The sequence below is a fragment of the Panulirus ornatus genome, chromosome 1 (genome assembly GCF_036320965.1).
Source record: "Panulirus ornatus isolate Po-2019 chromosome 1, ASM3632096v1, whole genome shotgun sequence".
Taxonomy (NCBI): domain Eukaryota; kingdom Metazoa; phylum Arthropoda; class Malacostraca; order Decapoda; family Palinuridae; genus Panulirus; species Panulirus ornatus.
Window position 1 is genome coordinate 35,279,349 of NC_092224.1, and position 20,647 is coordinate 35,299,995.

A 20,647-nucleotide genomic window follows, 5' to 3' on the forward strand; every position below is an offset into this window, starting at 1 on the left:
GTAACGTGTAATTTTCGAGTGTATAAAAGGATGTATGTATTTATGATACAATCCATATAACAACACAGAATTATGATATTCCCTAAAGTTTTATGTTAAGAGTCCTGCAGTATGTTTGACTGCACCCTGTATAGGTGAGTGTTCCTTCGTGGTTATACATTTCTCATGAATGTTTTAGTCAGAACGCAAACATCATTGGTTTCCTGTAATGTTGAACATCCTGTATATTTGAACATATGCGATGGAGATCAGTAGGTAAGAAGCATAGCCAATGGTAGGCGAAAAAAATTTCTTGGAGTGTTGTGGGGGTGTGAATGTGGTGGGAGTGAGGTGGCGTGAGTGTGGTGGCGTGAGTGTGATGGGAGTGAGGTGGCGTGAGTGTGGTGGGTGTGCGGTGGCGTGAGTGTGGTAGGAGTGAGGTGGCATGAGTGTGGTGGGAGGGAGTGTCGTGGCGTAAGTGTGATGGGAGTGAGGTGGCGTAAGTGTGATGGGAGTGAGGTGGCGTGAGTGTGGTGGGTGTGTGGTGGCGTGAGTGTGGTGGGTGTGTGGTGGCATGAGTGTGATGGGTGTGTGGTGGCATGAGTGTGATGGGAGTGTGGTGGCATGAGTGTGATGGGAGTGTGGTGGTGTGAGTGTGATGGAAGTGAGTTGGCGTGAGTGTAGTGGGAATGAGGTACTCTGGTGGTGGTGGTCACTGTGGGATGGGTCACATATTAGCTCGGGGTCGTCATGAGTGATACCTACAGATATCAAGTCTGGCTTTGGAAAAGATGACAAGGAACACTCTATATTACTCCGCCATGGAGACGAGCTTTGAAATAAGTTACTGATTATACTCACCGCCATCGCACTCATCCTACAACCAGAAAATGATTATGATAAATGGAAAAATGATAGTATCCATTATCAAGCCAGCCGACAATTCATCATCCAGCCAACTAGTTTATTAATTCTGCCTCACGTTATGCTTATTTATAATCTCTTATTAAACCTTGCATATCATTAACGTCATCAAATGAGCTCGTATAAATCACTTCGTAACAGACAACGACAAACAGTTACATGCTCTTAGGTATTGTGGAAAGCTAACATGGACCACAGGTTATATTCTCAACATGACACAGCGGAGGACAGAATGCTATAACTTTATGCTTTATCCAGACCAAACCACCACCACAATACACTATCTACATTCCCATGATACAGATTGCTGACCGACCACAACATACGGGGCTCAGCCCCTGTGTGGTGTGCTGAGCCCCCACCCCTTCGTCTGACATCATCATCACAACACCTCACCATGCACACCGCCCTCACCCCACAGCCAACAACACCATGCTGTTGTAACAGGTTGTAAACTGTGAGACCTTACGAGGAGCAGATGATGATGCGAGGCAAAAATGATATTCCTTTTGCATATTACCAGTGCTTCAAAATGTTTGACAGCTCGTTGGGTAATTATACTGAGAACAGAATGGTTGAGTAACTGTTCAAATGCATCTTTTATCAACGCCCAGCTGGTATAAAGGCCACGACCTTCGAGTTTGTAACATTGGCTTCCGTGGACGGAGGGATGGACGTGGCCTGTGTGTGTGTGTGTGTGTGTGTGCTCTGTGTGTGTGTGTGTGGTAATTACACCGGAGGGATGAGGTGAGGGGGGGTAGGGAGCACCAAGTTGCGAAGAACGTCCTAAATTTGCGGTTTAAAAAAACGCCGCTCACAGTATCTTCGCTACTTATTTGCGTCATAATTGCTTCTTATTTGCTACTCATTTCTAATATTTGCTTCGTAAAATATTGCGTCAGGTATCAGCGTACTTCTCTCTCTCTCTCTCTCTCTCTCTCTCTCTCTCTCTCTCTCTCTCTCTCTCTCTCTCTCTCTCTCTCCTCCTTATTTAGTTTACCTTGTTACCCCCATCCCTCACACCCCGGTGGCCCCCAGTCGTCTCCCACTCCCCCCCCTCCACCCGCTCCATACCCCAGGTCACTAATGAAGCTTCGAAGCCAGTGAGTCGATACTCTCTCTCTCTCTCTCTCTCTCTCTTCCCCCACCCCGGGGGTTCACACCTCACGGAAAGACAGGATTTGACAATGTTGGCTGTGTCCGGGTTGGACGTGGCGGCGACGGTACATGTAGATGGCTCTAGATATACACGGGTGTTTACTAAGCACATAGTATGGTTTATACCTTATGTGACGACTAGTTACAGTCAATACAGTAGTTAACATAACACACATAGCCTAACTAACAGAAAACGACATAGCACATAGCCTGCCTAGCTGAAAACGACATACCACATAGCCTAACTCTGAGAGAGTGGTAAGTTGTTCACTTGCACAACTCTTTGTGTGTGTGTGTGTGTGTGTGTGTGTGTGTGTGTGTGTGTGTGTGTGTGCGTGTTTTCATCACTGCTGTGCTGGGGGGTCTCCAACTCCCTCATCTGAGCAGCGCAATACTAAGGACTCGATGAAATGCTGGGGGAAGAAGACGAAGAGGACGAAAAGTATACCTGAGTTAGACACCTTGAGGCCAAGGCTGCAGAAACCAATTGTCCTGCATAATTGCAAGTGAGGTTGGCGTTCAGCGGTAGGGAGGAGGAGTGAGGCTGGCGTTCAGCGGTGGGGAGGAGGAGTGAGGCTGGCGTTCAGCGGTAGGGAGGAGGAGTGAGGCTGGCGTTCAGCGGTGGGGAGGAGGAGTGAGGCTGGCGTTCAGCGGTGGGGAGGAGGAGTGAGGCTGGCGTTCAGCGGTAGGGAGGAGGAGTGAGGCTGGCGTTCAGCGGTAGGGAGGAGGAGTGAGGCTGGCGTTCAGCGGTGGGGAGGAGGAGTGAGGCTGGCGTTCAGCGGTAGGGAGGAGGAGTGAGGCTGGCGTTCAGCGGTGGGGAGGAGGAGGAGGAGTGAGGTTGGCGTTCAGCGGTGGGGAGGAGGAGGAGGAGTGAGGCTGGCGTTCAGCGGTGGGGAGGAGGAGGAGGAGTGAGGTTGGCGTTCAGCGGTGAGGAGGAGGAGTGAGTGAGGCTGGCGTTCAAGCGGTGGGGTGGAGGAGGAGGAGTGAGGCTGGCGTTCAAGCGGTGGGGAGGAGAACACGTAACATTACACACCCTCAGTTGGGGGGTGGTGGGGGGGGGGGGGGTCGGGGGGTTGAGGTGGAGTGGAGATTGCCGGGAACCTCAGAGGTCACACCACCCCCGCCGTCGACGACCCAGAGGTCACACCACCCCCGCCGTCGACGACCCAGAGGTCACACCACCTCCGCCGTCGACGACCCAGAGGTCACACCACCCCCGCCGTCGACGACCCAGAGGTCACACCACCCTCGCCGTCGACGACCCAAGGTCAGGTAATGGTGGTAGGTGGAGGGAGGGGAAGGAGTCATTAGGCGGGTGAGGGACGGGAGTAAAGTGGTTGCTGGTGATTACATTACCCTCGTGGGTGCTCGTGAAGGGGGGGACACTGTGATCGAGTTTGGTATGTACCCTTCTATGTGTGTGAGAGAGAGAGAGAGAGAGAGAGAGAGAGAGAGAGAGAGAGAGAGAGAGAGAGAGAGAGAGAGAGAGAGAGAATGCGTGGTGGTGGTGACGGTGTGTGTGGTAGAGGAGGGTGCTGCTGCTGCTGCTGCTGTGTGGTGTATGGAGGGACCGGGATACGGAATTGACGCCCTCCGCCCTCCACTGTGCTGCTCACATCCTGACCATACAAACATTTTCCCTCCTCCTCCTCCTCCTCCACCCATGGCCATGTATGAAGATTTCTCTATGTAAACACCCCAGCCACGGACGCACGATGTGTTCACATACACGTATCACTACATATACACGTATCATGTACACATATATGTAAAATGATATGTACCTTCCTCGGGCATACATTAAGTAGGTCATACATAAGCATACATTAGAATTCACACACACACGAACCACCCCTGGGGTCGGCGGGCCTGCGTGAGTTCGAATACTGGACACGTGTCAGGCGGCCAACACCCAACCTAGGTGTTCATCCTTCCCCTCGGGGTTGGTCGATATATGGGTGCCTGGCTTGGGCCAGTGTGTGTGTGTGTGTGTGTGTGTGTGTGGAGGGCCATGTCGTAGTCCGGCCAAAATGGACTTCAATAATTTCCCGGGTGAAGTGAATTTATGGTTGTCTAGGCGGAGGGAGGGAGGGAGGGGCGCGAAGGGGGGCGCGAGGGAGGGAGCCAGCATGTGGCGTTGGTCGGCGTTGTGGGAGGTAGTGGGTGGTGTTGTCTGTGGTGGAGGAGCGTTGTAGGTGTGTGTGTGTGTGTGTGTGTGTGTGTGTGTATTTGATACAGTCTATTGTTCTAGGCAGCGCTTTGTTCTGGCTGTTCGGAGGTTTGCGTGTGTCATGTTGACTAGTTATGGGGAAGAGATGAGTGAGGGGGGAGGCAGAGCTAGCCAGCCAAAGAAAACGTAAAATTCATCAAGTTGATTTCTTTTTTCATGTTGTGTTTATTGATTGTTTGTTTGCTTTATTGTTAATTTAGCTGTAGTGGTGTTGTCTTTTTTCATTAAATCACAGGTTTAGGAGACCTTGGTTGTATATATGATGCATTCGTGTATGTGTGTGTGTGTGTGTGTGTGTGTGTGTGTGTGTGTGTGTGTGTGTGAAATCAAGAACATTGTGCCAGTGTTCGGTGATGGTGACGTGGTGGTGGTATATACAGATGCCCTGGACCTTAGAAAACACACGACTGATAACGCCATCGATTGTCGGGATTTGGAACTATTTGCATCATCGCCACCTCCAGCGTTGAGCTTTCTCATCATAGGTATTCTCTGTTTCAAAGCTCTCTTATGTTTTTTTTTTCTTTTTTTTAATTTTCGCTTGACCGAAAAGGTGTTCTCGGAAATTTCATATTCCTCAGGACTCGAGAAATCAAAGGTTTTCTTTGTCGTAATGCAACAAAGGATTACTGGATGTAAGATGTCCGTGTTGTTTTTTGTTCGTGTGTCTGTTGATTGTTGTGTGTGTGTGTGTGTGTGTGTGTGTGTGTGTGTGTGTGAGAGTTTTTATCTGTGCTTGTGTGTGTGTGTGTGTGTGTGTGTGTGTTTCTGGTCTTGTGTTCCTGTGGTATTGCATGTGTGCGTATGCGAGTACATGTGCTAATGTAATTACCTATTTGTAATCACCTGCTTGTGATTACATATGTGTAATCACCTGTTTATAATTACCTGTTTGTAATTAACTTGGTAGTAATTATTCAACTGTAATTACCTGCTTATAATCACCTTTTTTTTGTATTGTGCAGAGAGAGTCCATTTTACACTCGAAATGACCCATCTCTCTCTAACCATCTTTACTTTCATACAGCTTTTGACAGAGTTCTCATTGCCGTCCTCACGTGTACCATTTCTTCACCCAGTGTATCCTCCTCTTCCACCTCTCGTATCCTGTGTAGAAATACTTCTTTACATCTACTGTAATAAACTTTCTGTTTTCATTGTGGCCTCTGTGACTACATCTTTCGAAGATCTGGTCACCGCCAGCTGCATCCTCAAACTGATTTTTAAAAGCTTAATGGTTGTGACCGGGTCACCCCTCACTTCTCTCTCTTCCATTGTGGTTCGAATTCTCTGTGAACCATCGGCATGCCACCAGGTTCCCTTCTTCCCTGGGAAGTCGCGGCCCCTTTGTAGGGGGAGGGGAGCCGACGAGGGTGGGAGGGAGGGAGGGAGGGAAGGAGGAGGGAGGGAGGGAGAAGGAGGTCATTAAGCAAGGGTAGGTTGCCCGCCTGCCTGTACCAGCCTGCTTTATCATGAACGAGGCAGCGTTGTTGACCGTCTTCTGACGTTATTAACTTGGCCGCCGCTCTCCTCTCGTTAGCAGGAGGAGGAGGAGGAGGAGGAGGAGGAGCCTTGACGAGTGGGGGACATCACGGCATATTATGCTTGAGACGGTCTCTCTCTCTCTCTCTCTCTCTCTCTCTCTCTCTCTCTCTCTCTCTCTCTCTCTCTCTCTCTCTCTCTCTCTTCTCATCCAGCTCAGTAATTAGTGTTGTTATTGGTTGTAGTGGGTGGCGTGGGCGTGAGTGTGAAATCACGCGTGGGTCGCGTCAGGGTTCGAATCCCGGGACGAAGCGCTCGGCTCATGTTCTCTTTCCCTCGAGGACTGGTCGATAAACGGGTACTTGGCGTAGGCTGAGAATATATATATATATATATATATATATATATATATATATATATATATATATATATATATATATATATATAAATTCCGAGGTCGCCATGATTGGGGCATACAGTTAACCGCATCGTTGCAGTAACGACTGAAAAACAAAAGCAATGATAGTGAACCTTCCCTCCACCAGATGGCTCTAGTTACGCTTCCATACACACGAAATGGCACTTGGGTCACGGGAGGGTAGTGGTGTTTCCCCACCACCACCCTCAGTGGCGTCACTGTGTTGAATGTCGAAACATACGAGCCAGCAATATACGTCGGTGTCAAGAGAGAAGTATTTTGTTCCCAAACACGACCTGGCGCCACAATTTGCGTCGTGTGAGATGACGACTCCGCGCTAACACCACCAGATGGCTCTACTTATGTGCTTTTACTTCTGCGTGTTGTCGCTAGATGTCTCTGGTGTATGGTAGTGCTCCCCCCACACCACTAGATGGCATAGGTGTCACGTAAAATGTCGTCTACATACACCATTGGATGACAGTGTTTATGTGAGATGGTAAGATTGCGACGCAAGTTAAACCGAGATTACCAAGGAGGTAGACGCAGGTGCTGAGGTAAATGCTGTTGCTGAGGTAGACGCTGTTACTGAGGTAGACGTAAGTACTGAGGTAGACGCGGTTACTGAGGTAGAGACGAGGGAAGTCTGATGCATCTTGAAGGTTCTTGTATCACTCGTCCTGCCACAGAATTCCTCCTCCCCGCGGCCGCCATGGCCCGGGGAAACCCGTCCTCCTTTTAATAGGCTGATGGCAATTTATATGCAAATAGCATCGGAAACTTAGATTAAGATTTGCGTAAATTTGGCATTTTATCCCCTCGGAGGTGTAGGTACAGAGCGTGGCATGTTTGACGCCCTTCTTTTGATAGAATACATGATACCTTTACTTCTGTTGGGGTCTTCAATTAGGCCTCGTTGATGAGACTTTCGACCTGGCTCGTGAGAAATATACATTACTGACGTCGAGAATCATTACCAGCGAGCGAGACCCGTGCAACGTAATGTATATGTAAGAAGAGATATGCATAAAGGTTATATACGACACACCTCTAAATGCCTGATTTTGACCTCGCTCGACTGCGTCGAACGATGGTTTGTTGTGGTGGTTGGGTTGGGTTATAAGGGGCTTTTACCAGCTACCAGGGTCATTAGGGTGTGTGAGCGGGTGTTCAAGATAACACCTCAAGGCCATACATGCTCTCACTGCATATATACCTGGCTTTTACTTATGATGGTCACCAGTGATGGTAAACCTCTGAACCAGGTTCGATCCTCTGAAACACCCACACACACACACACACACACACACACACACACACACACACACACACACACACACCGAACTTTACTTTGCTTGAAATACAGAACGAAATAGTTTTCAGCTCTTATGTTATAAAGGGGAACATACCGATGTATATATATTGCCATTGACTATGCATTGGTGTAGTTTCGTTTGACTTTTCTCTTGTACTCAGTGACACAGTATGGGCAAATGACATGACCCAAATCAAGGCCATCTTGGAGTGGAAATTAGTCAGGTCTCTGTAACTGCTTGTGTACACCTGACTCTTAAAGGAACAAAGGTTATATGAAGGGAGGAAGGAAGAATGGACATATGAAGGGAGGAAGGAAGAATGGACATATGAAGGGAGGAAGGAGGAATGGACATATGAAGGACCAGAAGTCCACAACTCACCTGCCGTTCTAGTCTTCTGGACTTATTTAAATGTAATTGATGATGCCCCCTCATCTCTCCAGCCTAGACTGGTGGTGTGGCTTGGGTCAGGCAGCCAGTAGCCATCCAGTCAGAACGGGTAGCATACACGTGTACCTCCTCCTTTGGTCATAGGAGGCTTATTGTAAAACAGGCCTCAGTCTCCCCTGAGCTGGATCGTTTTATCGATGTTGTGCGTGTCAGTCTTTACGGATTGATGATAACGTATGGAGACGTAGTGTTTTTGAGATGACGGGGCCGCTAAGGTGTGGATTTCTATGCGAGGTAAACAGGGGGTAGGAGGGAGGAGCTGCGCAGGAAGTATGAACGTGTCTTCAGGTGTGATGTGTCATGCCTAGAGGTACCGCAGAAGAGCCCCGAAGTTCCTGTCGATGGCGCCTATTTACCTCAGGCCACTGAACTCTAAACTTCATCATTGACTTTTCACATCCATCGGTCACCTGAGTCGTGATGTAGAATGTTACAAGATGTAACGTGTCACCATCACGTATATCTACCTCAGAGTCAGGTCTCTTTGACGCCATGGTAGCGCCCTGGAGCATTTCGGGGTACCCCAGCGGCTGTGGGGACAAAGGCCCCTACCACATCTTGAGGGCCAAGAGGAGTGTGTATAGCCCACTCGTGTGGGAGGCTGAGGCTTCCCAGTATGAGTGTAGCGTCGCTGGATGCGTTCCAGCGGCCGACCTAGATCTGTGTTAGGGCATCAGTGGAAACGCGAGTCACTCGACGAATGAGGGAGGAGGATGGGGCGTTTAAGGGTGATGGTTTTATCTCTTTCTCTGCTGATGTAACTTCCTTATTTTTGGCGTATCCGCTGTCCATTCTTCTCAGGCTCGTGGCTTCACTTCCTCTTCCTCCTTTGTGGTAGACTTCCTTGTGGTAGTCCTCCTTGTGGTAGTCTGCCTTGTGGTAGTCCTCCTCGTGGTAGTCTTCCTTGTGGTAGTCTTCCTTGTGGTAGTCCTCCTTGTGGTAGTCTTCCTTGTGGTAGTCCTCCTTGTGGTAGTCTTCCTTGTGGTAGTCTTCCTTGTGGTAGTCTTCCTTGTGAAAGTCTGCTTTGTGGCAGTCTTCCTTGTGGTAGTCTTCCTTGTGGTAGTCCTCCTTGTGGTAGTCCTCCTCGTGGTAGTCTTCCTTGTGGTAGTCTTCCTTGTGAAAGTCTGCTTTGTGGCAGTCTTCCTTGTGGTAGTCTTATATGTGGTAGGCTTCTCCCTCTTAACCCTGTTACCTGTACACCCGTGACGTGCACTAACCCACTCACTTTAATGAGATCGCGAGGAGTGTGTGTGTGTGTGTGTGTGTGTGTGTGTGTGTAAGGATTCTCACATGATCCAGCCAGACACTCGGTTTATGAGCATGCAAGAAAGGTCAGGCGTCGAACCCAATACCTTCAAGGTTAAGTCCAAGAGAGCAAGCGAGCCAGCGAGCCAGCCAGCTTCCGCCTCCAGCTCTTAAGCTCTTACAAGAAGTCTTTCTCGTTGGTCAATGAAAGGTCACCTGTTATTAATTGGTGTACGTCCCAGTTGTAGATAGTGCGAAGGTGATGATGTAGTACGAGCTCTGAACGCCCTCTGAACCCAAGGCCACACGGTTGAAACATACACGAGTATTGTCTAGAGAGGTTCACACACACACACACACACACACACACACACACACACACACACACACACACACACACACACACACACCAGATATGAAACTCAGACAGGATGATAACATTATGAGGACATACGTGGTCGGTGCTCAGTTTCGCTATCTTTAGTTTGAAGATGTAATTGTACTTGGTTACGTAAGTGAACGTGATGTTACTGAGCACTAACACTGATTTAGGGTAGTCATATAAACCCCATATTTTTTTAAATGAATAGGGAGATTATATACATAACTGGTATATTTTTAATGGAGATGATTTCCCGGAAAATTCAAATGCACGCACGCGCTAATTTTGTCCTTTCGTGTGTAAGCCACAAGGTGAACCATGAATATGCTTTACAACAAAAAGTAAATTCTCCTCTTCTACAGAGGAGCCAGCCCATCCTCAGCCCCTACTGCTGAAGGAGTGAGTCCCACACGCCCCAGCCAGACTTCCCAGAACCTCTTGAAATTGCCCCTCTGCCTCTACCACCAACACCACCACCACTACCACCACCTGTGCCACCAACCACTACCATCTGTACTACCAGCCACTACCACCTCTGCCACCCCCACCGCTACCACCTCTACCAACACAACCACTACCACCTTTACCACCACCACCTCTACCACCACCGCTACCACTACCACCTCTACCACTACCACCACCACCCCCACTACCACCACCACCCCCACTACCACCTCTACCACCACCACTACCACCAATACCACCACCTCTTACCCTGCTCATTACGATGTCTCCTGCCAGCAGCCATTTATACATGAAGACTTAACATATTCCTTCTTCTTCGTGTCGCATGATCTGAACTGTCACTGGTAGATAACACCGAGCAATATTAATCAAATATTAGAGGAGTGAATCGGAGAGGAATACTTCCTGATCTGTATTTCTGAAATACTTTGGGGAGGGGGGGATATAGCTGATCTGAGAGGAGTACTACCTGACGATACTTCTAAAATTTTAGGAGGAATATAGCTGTCGTAGGAGCAATACTATCCAGAGATACTTCTCGTGTATTGGGGAGTGAATATTCCTTGAGGAATACAGCTGTCCTAGGGAGAGATACTACAAGGACGATATACTTCTCAAATATTGGGGAATGAATATTCCCTGAGGAATACAGGTGTCCTGGGAGCAATACTACACGAACGATACTTCTCAAATATTGAGGGAATGAGTCAGCCAGGAGGAATACTACCTGAACGATAATATTCATATATTTAGAGAATACACCTGCCCTGAGGGGAATACTACAAGACCGATATTTCTCAATTATTGGGGAATAAATCTGCTTATTGATAAATATTACCATAAGAATATTTATTACGTACCAAGAGAGCAAATCTGTTTAGAGAGAAATACTCCTCAAATATTTAGGAGAATAAAACCTATTTTGAAAGGAGCTCTTAACAAGGCTCAGAGTAAATTAATCTTTAATTATTCACGTTGTTAATCATGTTTCCTTACACTGAAATGTTTGTCTTGTTAATTTTTGAATTTTATTGTTTGTGTATTTCTTAGTGAGGACTAACGTGTTATTTCTTAGTGAGGACTAACGTGTCATTTCTTAGTGAGGACTAACGTGTCATTTCTTAGTGAGGACTAACGTGTCATTTCTTAGTGAGGACTAACGTGTCATTTCTTAGTGAGGACTAACGTGTCATTTCTTAGTGAGGACTAACGTGTCATTTCTTAGTGAGGACTAACGTGTCATTTCTTAGTGAGGACCAAAGTGTCATTTCTTAGTGAGGACCAAAGTGTCATTTCTTAGTGAGGACTAACGTGTTATTTCTTAGTGAGGACCAAAGTGTCATTTCTTAGTGAGGACTAACGTGTCATTTCTTAGTGAGGACTAACGTGTTATTTCTTAGTGAGGACTAACGCGTGTTCCTGTTGTTGTTGTTCTAGGTTACGACGGGCCGCTGCAATACGCCATGACGGATGGCGTGAGTCCGGACGCCGCCATGACGACGGTGCAGGTCCTGCCCGTGGTGGGACAGTCCTCGGACTTCACGGACGACGAGGACGACAACACAGCCACCGGTGAGTACCACCACCCCAGGGGGTGGGAAGGTGGGAAGGGGAGGGGGGTGTCGTTCCGCACGACGTGGAGTGACTACGGTGGAGGGGAAGGAGAGTGTCGGGGAGGAGGTGGACGGGTCGGCAGGCAGGCAGGCAGGCTCCTGGAAGGGAGAGAGGGAGGGAGGGAACAGGGGTTGAGGGTGGAGGAGGGGACGAGTGTGTGTGTGTGTGTGAAGATGGGGTAAGGGGACGAGTCAAGATGGGTAGGGGGGGGAGCGAGCCCAGATGATGGATGGGTGAGTGAGTGAGTCCACATAGGGAGAGGGATGAGTCCAGATGGGTAAGGGGACGAATTCAGATGATGGGGGGATGGTGAGTCCACATGGGGAGAGGGATGAGTAAGGGGACGAATTCAGATGATGTGGGGGATGGTGAGTCCACATGGGGAGAGGGATGGATAAAGGGACGAGTCCAGACGATGGGAAGGGGGATGAGTCCACATGAGGGAGAGGGATGAGTCCAAGTGGGATTTGAAGGAGAGGTGGGTGAGTCAGGTGATGGATCGTAAGGAAATGAATCAGCGCCGTTGGACACGAGTCAAACGAGGACGAGGCCGACGGAGGAGACACACACATCCCCGCACAGCGAGGCGAGCGAGGTACTGGCCTCGCACACGAGAAAAAGCTCGAGAGTCAGGCCAACAAATTCCGTGTTTGAGCAAAATTTTTGGGGTGTTTAAAGGGAAGCGAGTGAGGGGGTGGTGGTGGTAGATGGGGGTGTTAGCGAAGACCGCCGGAGCGGAGTGGATGGGAGAATCAGACACTCCATTTTTGGGTCTTTCAACCCCGACCAACGCTGGCGGAGGAGGAGGAGGAGCAGAGGACGGAGGGGAAAATAAAAGGAAGCAGTTGGAGAAAATAGACGAAGGCGTGCCCACCTTTGGGAGGTAAGAGATCGGAGAAGTAGTTTCCGATAGGGTGGTGGGGTTTGAATGGGTGCTTCCCGGTGTGGCATCAGAGGAGGTGTAACTTGTGGAGGCGAATTCCCAGAACACAGGCGGGTGGGGGATCCTCACACGGTGTTTACCCTCGTCTGTTTCAAACGACGTCAGGGACGCGCCGCCACGTCGTACCACCACCACCTCGCCCGACACTGTTGATCTGGTTGTAAGAACTACCAGGATTGGAGGGTTGTTGTGGTTGGTGTAACATCTGCTGAGGCACCGCTTTTACTTACTAGGGTTGTGTGTGTGTGTGTGTTTGTGTGACGCCCGTCACCTCGTGTCGCCGCAGAAGACCTTCCGTCACAGGTGACGCAGCTCATCAGCTTTGTTGTCCAGTGCGTCACACTATTTGCTAGATCCTCTTGGGTTCTTGTAGCACATCAGTGGGAGATAATCCTCTTGCCACTTTAATCTCTCTCTCTCTCTCTCTCTCTCTCTCTCTCTCTCTCTCTCTCTCTCTCTCTCTCTCTCTCTCTCTCTCTCTCTCTCTCTTATCTCCACGTCACCCATGGGGCACATCAAGCCACACCAGTGAAGCACCGGTGGTGTCTGCCTGTGTGGAGGAACTGTAGTGCTGGGGGCCACATGTGGTGGGGGTGGAGTCACCATCCAGGCAGTGGTGCTGGGGCCGCGTTTGCGGACACTCAGGCCGTGCTGGGGCCCCTTGGGGCCACTCAGGCAATGCTGGAGCCCCATGGGGGCCACCTGGGGGAAGTGTTGGAGCCGCATGAGGTCGACCCGTAACCAGCGCTTCCCGATAATTACTGCATTGTCCTCAGTGGCCCAGTAATATACACGTATTGAGCAGTCGCAGGTGGGGGTGCTCCATGTCAGAGAACGACGGGAGGGGAAAAAACGACGGGAGGGGTGGAAATGGGAAGATTAGGAGAGTGTGGGAGGGAAGGGAAGGGTTGGGAAAGGTGAGTGAGGCAAGGGAGAAACACCAATGATGGGGAAGGGAGGTCTATGTGGGAAAAAAATGGGAAGGATATGTAACCTTTTTGAGGATAGTAATAGTATCCTGAGCTCACTTATCCTTCTTGGGATAGACTGGATAGTAAAGCAGGAGGATCCCTCCTCCCTATACTTCCTTCTCTCCGGTAGAGTGATAGGCAGGAAAGGGAGGATAGAGACATAGGAAGGAGAGGAGGGGTGGTGGCGATGAGGAGCGAGGGAGAGGATAGAACTATAGGGAGGAGAGGGAGGGTAAGGACGATGAGGAGGAAGGGAGAGAGTAGAGCGATAGAAGGGAGAGAGAGGGAGACTTGAACGATAAGCAGGAGAGGGAGCGCAGAACGATAGATAAGAAAGAACGAATATAATGATAGAGAGGGAGAATAGAACGATAAGGAGGAAAGGAAGGGATAGATCGACAAGGAGGAGGAAGATAAGGGTAGCAAGATAAGAAGACGATGGAACGATAAGGAGGCAGGAAGGAGGCACAAGTGCAAGTGAGACAACAGTACACACACGTTACCTGACTGTAGATAACTTTAGACAGGAGCCTCAACCGTAGACAGGAGCCTCAACCGTAGACAGGAGCCTCAACCGTAGACAGAAGCCTCGACCGTAGACAGGAGCCTCAACCGTAGACAGGAGCCTCAACCGTAGACAGAAGCCTCGAGTGGAGACAGGCGCCTCAATCGTAGACAAGAGCCTCAACCGTAGACAGAAGCCTCAATCGTAGACAGGGGCCTCAACCGTAGACAGGAGCCTCAACCGTAGACAGGAGCCTCAACCGGGTGTTGGCCAGTCAGACCAGCACGTCTGCTGTACAGTCACACGCTACTGCAGGGAACATTCAGTTAATCCCCAGGGGTACAGACACACACACACACGAGTACCTACAAGTCAACAGGTAACGGGTTACCTGTATACACGAGTACCTACTGGACAACAGGTAACGGGTTACCTGTATACACAGGTCACAGGTCAACAGGTAACGGGTTACCTGTGGTCCTGTGACTTGCTTTTTTTCGGTTAATTCTGAACTCCGACAGTTCTTGATAGTGGAGACAATGATAAAAACAGCGAGGACGCTTACTTCCCTCCTCTCCCCTCCCTCCATCTTCTACTCACTCCTACAACAACTACAGCAGGAAGGACAAAAGAATACAAGAGAAAAAAAAGTATTTGCATTGCGGAAGTCGGGAAAGCTTGGAATATATATATATATATATATATATATATATATATATATATATATATATATATATATATATATATATATATATTATCCCTGGGGATAGGGGAGAAAGAATACTTCCCACGTATTCCCTGCGTGTCGTAGAAGGCGACTAAAAGGGGAGGGAGCGGGGGGCTGGAAATCCTCCCCTCTCGTTTTTTTTTTTTTAATTTTCCAAAAGAAGGAACAGAGAATTGGGCCAGGTGAGGGTATTCCCTCAAAGGCCCAGTCCTCTGTTCTTAACGCTACCTCGCTAATGCGGGAAATGGCGAATAGTTTGAAAGAAAAGAAAAAGAATATATATATATATATATATATATATATATATATATATATATATATATATATATATATATATATATATATAGGTGAGGATATTCCTTCAAAGGTCCAGTCCTATGTTCTTAACGCTACCTCGCTAACGCGGGAAATGGCGAATAGTTTGAAAGAAAAGAAATATATATATATATATATATATATATATATATATATATATATATATATATATATATATATATATATATATATATATATTCATTCACAGGAGAGAAAAATGAACGTGGACGTAACTCCCTGAGTCCCGCGCTATTTCGACTCTCGGGCGAGATTTCGTATGTTAGAAAGGATGGGTCATACTGCCAGCTGTTGTGCGTGCGTGTGTGTGTGTGTGTGTGTGTGTGTGTGTGTGTGTGTGTGTGTGTATTTCTGTGTGGGTGGGTGTGGGTGGATTAAAATCCTTGACGTTTCGACCTTTGGTCAGGTTTAATGACTGCGTACGACCTGGACTCCCGCCGGGCTATCTAGACGTGTCGTCGCCTGCAGGAGTGGACTGCCTGGCGGAGGGTTATCTGGGCAACGCCCCAGAACTCCATGTGAGAGAGAGAGAGAGAGAGAGAGAGAGAGAGAGAGAGAGAGAGAGAGAGAGAGAGAGAGAGAGAGAGAGAGCAGGAGTTTGCCTATGTAGGTAGGGCGCGAGCGAGCAAGCACCTGATGGAGGACGTCGTAGTTCTTCGCCTAACATTCTTTTCTGTGATGAGGTTCGTTGTACTTCGGTGTATTGGGGGAGACGCTGTTGCTGATCACCACTGCACGTCGTGTTCCTGGATCACTGCACGTCGTGTTCCTGAATCACTGCACGTCGTATTCCTGATCACTGCACGTCGTGTTCCTGATCACTGCACGTCGTATTCCTGAATCACTGCACGTCGTATTCCTGATCACTGCACGTCGTGTTCCTGATCACTGCACGTCGTGTTCCTGATCACTGCACGTCGTGTTCCTGATCACTGCACGTCGTGTTCCTGGTCACTGCACGTCGTGTTCCTGAATCACTGCACGTCGTGTTCCTGATCACTGCACGTCGTGTTCCTGATCACTGCACGTCGTGTTCCTGGTCACTGCACGTCGTGTTCCTGATCACTGCACGTCGTGTTCCTGAATCACTGCACGTCGTGTTCCTGATCACTGCACGTCACCCCCTCCCCACTTGCCTCAGAAGTTGTCCCATTTACAGGTGTGTGTGGGACGGGAGAAGGGGGGGGGGGGGGAGGGCGGGGACGACGAGCACGACGAGGACCCCTCTCTACCACAGTCATTTGAGCCCCTCTTGGCATCCGTTATGTAGTTGTATACCTCACTGGCCACCCTACCTCTCCCTTCCGTATTTCATTGTCCGTATCAATGCGGCATTTGTTTCCCTCTCTCTCTCTCTCTCTCTCTCTCTCTCTCTCTCTCTCTCTCTCTCTCTCTCTCTCTCTCACGTACATTTAACGCCACGACGAAGTCCTCCGAGGGAAAGTCTTTCAGTGACTCCACCCTCGTTGGAGACGAGGTGTTGACCGGCAGCCAGCCAGGGTCCGTCATGCATACGTGCGTCTAACGTCAGTGAATTCGTCAAGGCATCTACCATCACTGGGAAGTTTTGTCCCCCTGCAAGTCACAAAGTATCCTGTATCCTAACCTCTGCCATGATTGGATGCGTTGGAGAGATCACGTACTGTTCTACGAACTTCAGGTAGATAGAGACAGGATGACAGAGACCCCCCAGTTCAACCCCGTGACTCTATCCACAGTCATCCACTACCTGTTGTTCGACTTGCCTTCCTCCTGTGTACCTCAGGTCATGTCCACTGACGCCAGAACGTCCGCGATCGTCGGCGCCCATCATACGTGCCTTCTCGTTGCGTGGTACAGCGTTGGTCCACGCTGAGGGAGGAGTTAAAGCGTTTAGAGAGAGAGAGAGAGAGGGTGTCAGTAACACGGTCGTGCCTCCCTCCCTCCGTCCCGTGTGGTGAGGGCTGTGAAGCTCACAGTGTTGGAGGGATTAGTTTCGATGTGTGGCCTAGTATGGTAGTGAGGCGCCACAATCCCTGTGGTGGTGGTGCTGGATCCCATCTTTGCCCTCTAACCTACCATCCCATCCCGTTAGATCCCATCTCTCCTCGTCTCTGAATTCCAATCACCAGTCTCCCATCATCGTATCTCCTGACTTCCCCATTTCTCCTCCCTTTTCTTTTTTTCTTCTCTCCCTCCTCTTCCCTCGCCCACACCCCGCCCTCTTCTCTCCCTCTCCCTTCTCTTCCTTCCACTCCTTTCGTCTCGTGTTCCCTGCCCTTGTTTTTTTGTCAAGCACTCATCCATCTCCTCCTCTCTCCATCTCACTCCTCCCTCCCTCTTCACCCTCTTCATATCATCGGGTTTCCTATTACCTCTCCCTTCTCCCCCACCTATCCCTCTCTCTCTCTCTCTCTCTCTCTCTCTCCCTCTCATTCCTACCTCTCCCTCTCCTCCCACACTCCATCTCCCCTGTTCCCCCTCTCTCTCTCTCACTCGCAGTGTTGACTCTCGCTTGAGCACCGTGGGCCCTCCTGCGCCTCACATTCCCGGGTTACTGTGCACCGGGGCAGCAGCAGCCAGCTGTGTTTCATATAATCCACTCGACCACCTCACACATATATTCCGGCCATCTGCTCTCTTGCTTCCTCCTCCCACGTCCTCCTGGCCCGCAGCTATGATAATTATCAGCGTCCCTACCGGACTGTGGTTCAGTCCCCGGGAGCTTATGTGGGTCCGGGAGTCGAACATGATAACGTTGTTGATCCCACAGTGCGTTCCCATAAGGCAATGATGCCGTGTGTATTAAACTGTGTGGTGTTCAGATATTGGCGTCTGACGCCCGCCCACTCTCTCTCTCTCTCTCTCTCTCTCTCTCTCTCTCTCTCTCTCTCTCTCTCTCTCTCTCTCTCTCTCTCGCTCTCTTTCTTTCTCAGGGAAGAGAGTAAGGGTCTTACTGGAGGGAAAGTTTTGGTTTTTAAACAGAAATGGAGCAAACGAGCGAGCACAGGTCCAAGTTCAGAGGCACACAGGGACGGATGCCATCAAGACCATAACCTTGCTTATGCCTAGAGAAAGAAGCGCTTTTCAGACAAATCTCTCTCTCTCTCTCTCTCTCTCTATCTATCTATCTATCTCACTTGGGAAGGCCTCTACAAAGTTTTCTGTCTCTCTCTCTCTCTCTCTCTCTCTCTCTCTCTCTGGGAAGGCCTTCCACAAAGTTTTCCCTCTCTCTCTGGAGAAGGCCTCCACAAAGTTTTTTCTCTCTCTCTCTGGGGAATGCCTCCACAGAGTTTTCTCTCTCTGTCTGGGGGCATGCCTCCAGCAAAGTTTTCTCTCTCTGGGGAAGGCCTCTACAAAGTTTTCTCTCTCTTTACCTCAAGAACAAAACTCAGACCAGAGAGCTACCGTGGAGAACCCGCCTTTCCACCTCCACCTCCACCTCCACCTCCACTCGTCGAGGGAGGAGTCGAGGATGCTGTAGACGCCGCTCTGCTCCGGGGTCTTATTGCCGGCTTCTCTTTCCTATCCCCCGGGTGTCCATGCTCGGTTCGAATCTTCTATCCTCCGTACCGCTCATGAAAGGCGTGAACGGAGAGATGAGAGAGAGAGAGAGAGAGAGAGAGAGAGAGAGAGAGAGAGAGAGAGAGTATGGGGGATGAGTGGAGGGAATTGAGGGGGAGGAAATATGTGGAGAATTACATACTAACGAGGGAAAATGTAGGAGGAGTATAGACGAGGGAGAGACCATGAGGTGAGGGAGGGAAGGATGGAGCGGGGGCCAGGGATGTTGCGAAAGAGTTGCAACACGGTGGGGTGAGTGGCACAGAGAGAGAGAGAGAGAGAGAGAGAGAGAGAGAGAGAGAGAGAGAGAGAGAGAGAGAGAGAGAGAGAGAGAGAGGTAGATCGACACAGGGTTGAGCAGCGGTCCTGGAGAAGGGGCCGGTCATCCCTGGACGTGTGACTGCTGTGGGTAGTTCAGTCCAGGAGAGTGTCGTCCTCAGGTACGAGGCTCGCTCGCCCGTGTGTCCCGCCCATTCCCACATAAGCCGCACCAGCAGGCCTCCTTACCTCCACCTCCTCCTCCTCCTCCTGCCGAGGAGACCCTCCTCACTCCGTACGCCAGACGTCCTGTGTTCCTCCATGAGCAGGGACACATTCGCGTGCGTTCGTGCATGCTGTTGTATGTAGCTGGTGGTGTATGTTATCATAACTAGCCTTAAGTTATCAGAGGGTTGTTTAGCTCACAGGTCATCAGCGTAAGTTATCATCTACACAGTAAACTCTCGAACCTCAACCTTGAAGAGGACTCTCGCGTTTACCTTCGAGAAACGTAAATATTTTTGCGTCATTTCAGGTGAAATGAAGATTTGAGGGTTAGAGTGGAGGAGTGAGTGAGTGAGGAGTGTTGATAGAGGCGTTATCATGTTGACGTCCCAAGACCAGACAGAGTTTGGCCTCCAAGACCCGGTGTTGTCGGCTTACGTCGCCTCCACACTGCCTCCGTCAGCGTGGTAGGGCGCCGTAGCTCTATCGCCCCACGCTACTCAATGGTCCCCTACACCCATAGTGAGGTACAGGGACGATGGTCCTGTTGCTCCATGGTACTCATGTGGTCCCCTACACCCAGAGAGTGAGGTACGGGAATAGTGGTCCTCTCGCCCCCATGCTACACATATGGCACCACCATCCACCCCGGACCCATAGTGAGGTACAGGAACAACACTCTCCTCATCCTCTGCTACAGATAACTTTTCTTCCCCTCCTCCTCGTAATGTGGTGTCGAGACTGTGGTCGTCTCCACACCTTCCTTGCTACACTGAGATGGAAGACTTCCTCGCCTCCTTCGGCCCACTTTACGCACGTCTAACCCCTATATATGATTGCTGGTTTATGTACATTAAGGGGAACGAGTTTTACGTTGGTGTTGACCCCCCGTCTCTTTACATTGTACGTATACCATAACTTAACCTGAATAGTGTACACACCCAGCTTTCGCCAGGAACTCCTTCATCAACCATCCTTATTGGGGGAGAGGACGAGCAGCTAGGGGTTGGCTTTGAGCCAGCTGCTGGCCCTGTCCAGGATTCGAACTTGCGCCCGTAAGATTGAGTGGATTATACAGCATTGACCCTGCGGAAGGCCTCTGTGTTGCATACCACCTCCCGTCGTCGTCCCTGCTGGTGTGGCAGAGGTGGTGCTCCTGCCGGAACCACTCTCGCTGAACTGGTTGTGATGCAACACCCTGGCAGTAACAACCTGGTGATCCCTTCTCATCAGTGTGTTTCATGAGGGGGGGAAAAAATGAGTTGTGTATTGAGGGAGAAAATGACTTTTTTTTCTGTTATCTATGTGAAATTTGACGTGGGGAATTCGCATATTTTCGAATACCGATACATTTTTTTTTTACATAGAAATAATATCGTATATGTATATGTATATATATATATATTACAGAAACTTTTTTATAACTAGCGTCTCGTGTCTGTATAGAGAAGTGTAGAGAGGAGTGGCCTTCCCTTGCAA

General features: G+C 49.6%; 1 protein-coding gene across 1 annotated transcript in view; it reads left to right on the top strand.

Annotated features, from left to right (window-relative positions):
* ktub (Tub domain-containing protein ktub) overlaps positions 1-20,647 on the top strand; it is a 599,936-nt gene that overhangs the window by 509,892 nt on the left and 69,397 nt on the right. Inside the window, exon 6 of the mRNA XM_071661614.1 lies at positions 11,487-11,621. Coding sequence (XP_071517715.1) covers positions 11,487-11,621 — 135 coding nt within the window. The remainder of the gene's footprint in view (positions 1-11,486; positions 11,622-20,647) is intronic.